Source organism: Acipenser ruthenus, chromosome 25, assembly GCF_902713425.1.
Source record: "Acipenser ruthenus chromosome 25, fAciRut3.2 maternal haplotype, whole genome shotgun sequence".
NCBI classification, from domain to species: domain Eukaryota; kingdom Metazoa; phylum Chordata; class Actinopteri; order Acipenseriformes; family Acipenseridae; genus Acipenser; species Acipenser ruthenus.
The window spans coordinates 3477613-3482990 of record NC_081213.1 but is presented as its reverse complement, the minus strand read 5'-3'; the positions used below and the strand labels follow the sequence as shown (position 1 = coordinate 3482990).

The following is a 5378-nucleotide window of genomic DNA, read 5'->3' as shown; positions in this document are numbered from 1 at the left end:
TCAAAATACAATCTGGTGTAATTGTTTATTTTCAAATACCGGTATATCAAGTTATTTTTATGAAGGCTGCAAAAACGATTCAATCCTTTAGGTGGCAGCAAAAACCTCGTAGATTTGAGCAGTTCGTTGAGAAGTGAAGTACAGTAATTTTATTATTATTATTATTATTATTATTATTATTATTATTATTATTATTATTATTATTATTATTATTAGGATCTTATCCAGGGCGACTTACAATCGTAAGCAAATACATTTCAAAGTAGCACAGTACAAGTAATAATACAATTAAGAACAAGATAAATACAAATAAATATAATTTATCAGCAATTAACTAAACTGCAATAGCAGCAAAGCATATATATATATATATATATATATATATATATATATATATATATATATATATACTTATTTTTATATCTTAAACGTCATAAATATTTTTAAGGCACCTTTTAACTCTATTAAATTGCTTTGGTACGACTTCAACAGCATAGCTGCTCAGGAATGCACTGAGATCGATTAGTGTTGCTTGGAAGCGACGCAAGCTCGGGCAATACTAGTGAGGTCTGAAGAAGATGGCTACTTCCATGTACATGGACAAAACCACGCTAGGACAGCTTGCAGAGTGATACTGTTTTGTGTTTCCTTTGTTTCATGTACTATAGAGAATGATTTTAAGGAGGGCGTTCAGTTCTGCGTTGTGCTTGGGAGAATGGAGCACAGCAATATCGAGTTTTACGAGAAACAGCTCAGTACTCGCAACAAAACACGGGAGCGGTTCTGTGATAGCTCGACCTTTATCAGGTTTCTGCCATTACCGCTCGAACAGCAAAGAAGAACAGAAAGAGAAACGTAAGTGGTGTGCATACACTGAACGCATTGCACAATGTTTATTACAAAGGTGAAATTTCTAGAGCACACAGCGATGACTTAAAAAATTTAAGTTACTAAGCGACTATAGAGATTATATTATAGAATGAGCTGCACACAGTGGAGAATGTTTTATGTTATGATCATAACGTATATGTTGCACATATTTATAATTCACACATTTCACTTGTGTTTTTTGGTGATGGAGCACCATGTTCATTACCGTACAATTAGGTGCACTTATGATAGGAACCCTTCACGTGCATTTTTTTTATTTTTATTTTTTAAGTAATACGTCACCAGGAAATACCGACTGGGAGAGGATATCATGTTTTGTCTACATGCAAAACATCACAGCAAGTTGGAAGCATCACTTTTTTCTTTTTAATTAGGAAAATAAATGTTTACTTTTCTACAAATTCAAGAATTCCAAGAGCGAGAATTAAATTCTAACCCCCCAAAAACGTCTCTCTTTTTTGGAATAGTTAACTTTTATGTTTTTTTTATAACGGTAGAAAAAAAGATATGAGGACATTATTATATGTTGTGTATTTAAATGCAAAATTTTAGTTAACAGGGTTTTTTTATGGAATTTTGAGTACCTGAGGTTCTACATTTACAGAGCCTGTGTGGTTTTGTAAAGAAAGTGCAGATAAGTAGCTTTTTCTTTGTAACGTTAAAATTCATTATAAAAGAAAATAAGAAATGCAGCAAAGCCAGTGTATCTGTTGTAGAAGTAGTAAATCCTAATCTGTCAAATTTGAATGTTAACAGTGATGTCATTATCCAAATGCCGAGAAGACAAGAGTTATTGCATACATAACGTTTTGTGTGATATTAATTAAACAATCACATTCAGCAATAAAATGATCTTAAGCGGGTTGATTAGATGGGGGTGAGTTTAGTTGCATGAGTTGAAAGCACATCATATCAGTTGTAACCATTGTGTAGTTAAGAGGGTTGTAGCTGGAGCTTTTCTACTTTGCTAGGCTGTGTTCCGAATACTCATGAATATTAATTTGATTTATATTAATGTGATTGGTCAGCTGCGGGGCTTCTTGCAAACCACAGCCCTATGAATTCAACACAACCCTCAACTCAACTACAAGTGTCAATCAGGCACTGTCTGAAACAAACCACGAAGTATCCCACATCCTTCTAATGCAAAAGTCAAATGCTTTTAAAATACACCAGAACGGATATTTAGGGTTTCTTATTATATTTCTGAGCGCTCTGCCTGCCTTTAATGTTATAATTGGCGTCATTAAACAGTTTCTTAATTGAATCATGGAAAAAAGTTATTCTGAAAAAATAAGCTCAACTATTTTATTTATTTTTTTTACCTATACATTCCTAAAACCACAGTGATGTTCGCTTTACCCTCGCTGTTTGGAAGTTGTAGCTACACTAACTGTTTCATAAAACAAAGACTTCACCCTTGCTAAACTAAAAATAAACTAAATTAGCAACTACAAGGTCAATATAACTATGTGCTAAAGTGTGATGTAGAGTCAGCATGATTATATATGAAGCGTTACAAACCACATCATCGGTTAGATGTCAAGGTGAGCAGTCATAGTTTCTTCATTGATTGGCTAAAGTCGTATGCTGAAAATCTACTTCGGACAAACAGTTGCTTTATCAAAACAGCTGGTCAGGATGTGGGACACCACCTCTTATTTGCTATGCTTGTCCCTCCACCCTCCTTCCTGAAAGAACCACACTCAACATGAACAAGCCACATCCTCAGAAGGATGCTTAATGTAAAAACATAAAAACGAGCAAAATGATTTCATCAGCAATTTCGATTTTGTAGAAATAAATGTAATACAATCAAAAGCTTTTTGAAACCAAACAAGTTTCTTGAAAAAGTTGCAAACTAGAAAACACAGGCCTTTCATAACAGAACGGGGATAGATATGAGATTCCCATTGCATAGCAATTGAAATTACCTTAAGACACACCTGAGCTGGTTACCTATGCACTATTAATATCCTTCAAAAGCACAGTCAATCAGGTGCCAGCACTATGAAAAAACTAGGTCACTGTAAACGCATTCTGTTAACCAATTCATGCAATTCTCTGTGTTGTTGCTTGGCATTTTTAATAGCCATGTTTATGTCTTAACTTTATAGGCAATAAGGGTTTGACTGTACAGGCTGTGAGGTGCTATGCACGACCTATCAGAAAGAAGCAAGGTATGTGCGCAATCACTTTACCTTTTAACATCTTTCCATTATTTAGCGTTACAGCTAATGTATTTAAATACCACCCTTTTTAGAGGCAACATTCTGCCACTTGTATTGAGATTTATTGTGTTTCGTGACTTTAAAAGAGTACTAAAAGTATCTTGTTTCCCTCAGATTTCCCCAGCCAGCTGGCAGACCTGCCTCCCTCGTTGTTAAAGAAAGAGTATGCTGGTATCCAGTGTGCAAACCAGTACGTTGGTTTTCCATATTAGCCTTAACATATGAAGAGCAGCTTTGCAAGAGGAGTGGCTTTTTTTTCAAAATTGTAGAAAGGGAGTTTGCTGTGGAATAAAAGGAACATTCATAATACATAAAAAAAAAAAAAATATATATATATATATATATAAATATATAGGTATTCCGTTACAGGTGTCCTATAAGCACGGTTACAGGTTTGTCATTTTCATTTGATGTCTGTTGAAGTTGTTTGGCTGAACCTGTCTAGTATGCAGCTGGTTCTAACAGTAATACACTAGCTATATGTCTGTTCTTGAATGCAATTCCTTTAATGTATGTGTGTGTCTCCGTCAGAGAGGGGTCATCAATGAGAGTGAATACTGTGGATTTATTTTTCTTTAAAACAAATATCAAAATATGCCATTTAATTCACAGGACTGATGATCTGGTTAAGAAACTCCTCACACTGGAACTTGCAAGCCATGTAAGTGTGTGTGTTTTTTCATCGGTTTTAAAAACAGTTGCTATAATACAACTTGCAATTTTTTTTGTCTTATCTTGGAGTAGTAAAGAGTGAATAACTATTCTGGTTTTTCGTCCTGTTGAATTTTTAGAAAGAGAAACTAAAAATCAAAACCGAGCAGATGATAGACATGGTCAGGAGAAACCCGACTGACAACGGATCCACGGAAGTGCAGGGTAAATATTCTTGCTGAAATATACTGTGTAAAAGGTACTGATGTGATGTATTGCAGATTAACACAGTGAAGAAGGACAATTGGTCACATTGTTTGCTTCTCCGGTGCTGGACTTTCTGTACAACATGTTAGCTGTGTAATATATTTGTAAGATACTATTTTCTGAATTTTGTATTTATTTTATTTTTTAGTTGCCACCTTGACTGTAAACATTCGTAACTTACAGGAACACCTCCACAAACACCCAAAGGTAATGAAAATGGATTAGCACATCATGGGGTCTATTCGTTAGACCTTAACAGTGGCCTGACTAAATACTACCACAGTTTCTATCATTATTAGGGGTAAAGGTTATGAAAATCAAACATATTACATATCGTCACTTTCTGTACATACCCTATTTTATTATTATTATTATTATTATTATTATTATTATTATTATTATTATCATCATTGATGATCTAGTTAAGACACTAGTTGGATATCTGTTCTGTAAATGCAGGTTTTAGATTAGGGTTGGGCAACCATCTATTTCGTTGAATCAATTAAACCTCCAGCCAGGTCCTAAGGCAGTTGATTATTCCATTATACGCAGTGATCGGCAGGTTTATACCAATAGACTTTCTGTGAAATGCTTGGCACATACCTCAGAGAAATAATTTATCTCCCTGCAATGCATTTAAGTTTGCGTGTCTTGACTTTTTGCAGGACAAATCAAATAAACGGCGTATGCTCATGGCGATTGACAGGAGAAAGAAACTCCTGAAGTACCTACGCCGCACTCGCTACGATCTGTTTGAAAATGTCTGCAAGCAGTTGGGAATTACCTACACATTCCCCCTAGAGTACTACAGGAAAGCTACAAGACGATGGGCTGCAAAGAAGGCTCTGTGCATCAAGGTAAGAAACTGTGTAACCATCCAACAAGTACTGACACAGTAATTGGACTTCCTATGGTGGCATTATGGTAAATGCACTGTAATTTTAACGAACGCTTAGATAAAACTAACATGACATTATCTGTTAGCCTGAACAGTTTTGCAATAGACAAAAAATAATGATCGCAGCTTTTCCTCCTAGGTTTTCAATGAGGTGAGGAAACAACGTCTTGCAGAGAGACTGAGACAGAAAGAGGCTGAAGCAGTGAAGCAGGAGTCTGCAGCAAAAGAAGAAAGCCCAGTGTGAATTAGACAAATTCTTAGTAGCGCATTCAGTGTTTAACTCGTACTTCATTATGTGGCAAGGAGAACTAATAAAGCCTTCTTTGAAACACTGTTAGTTTTACCGGTCTGGTTTGAAAATGTATGCAATTGTCTTTTTAAAGGTTATTAACATCTCGCATTTACAAGCCCAACTACAAGCCACTACCTAGTGGAAGAAG

The 5378-nt window shown here is 35.3% G+C and overlaps 1 protein-coding gene across 1 annotated transcript; it reads left to right on the top strand.

Annotated features, from left to right (window-relative positions):
- Positions 1-490: 490 nt before the first annotated feature.
- LOC117413775 (small ribosomal subunit protein uS15m-like) lies at positions 491-5271 on the top strand. The gene is made up of 8 exons (XM_034023090.3): positions 491-855; positions 3009-3071; positions 3237-3312; positions 3735-3783; positions 3914-3998; positions 4189-4247; positions 4706-4897; positions 5078-5271. Exons 1-8 carry the CDS (start codon positions 672-674, stop codon positions 5180-5182), a joined length of 813 nt encoding a protein of 270 aa, XP_033878981.3. The 5' UTR covers positions 491-671; the 3' UTR covers positions 5183-5271.
- The last annotated feature ends 107 nt before the right edge of the window (positions 5272-5378 follow it).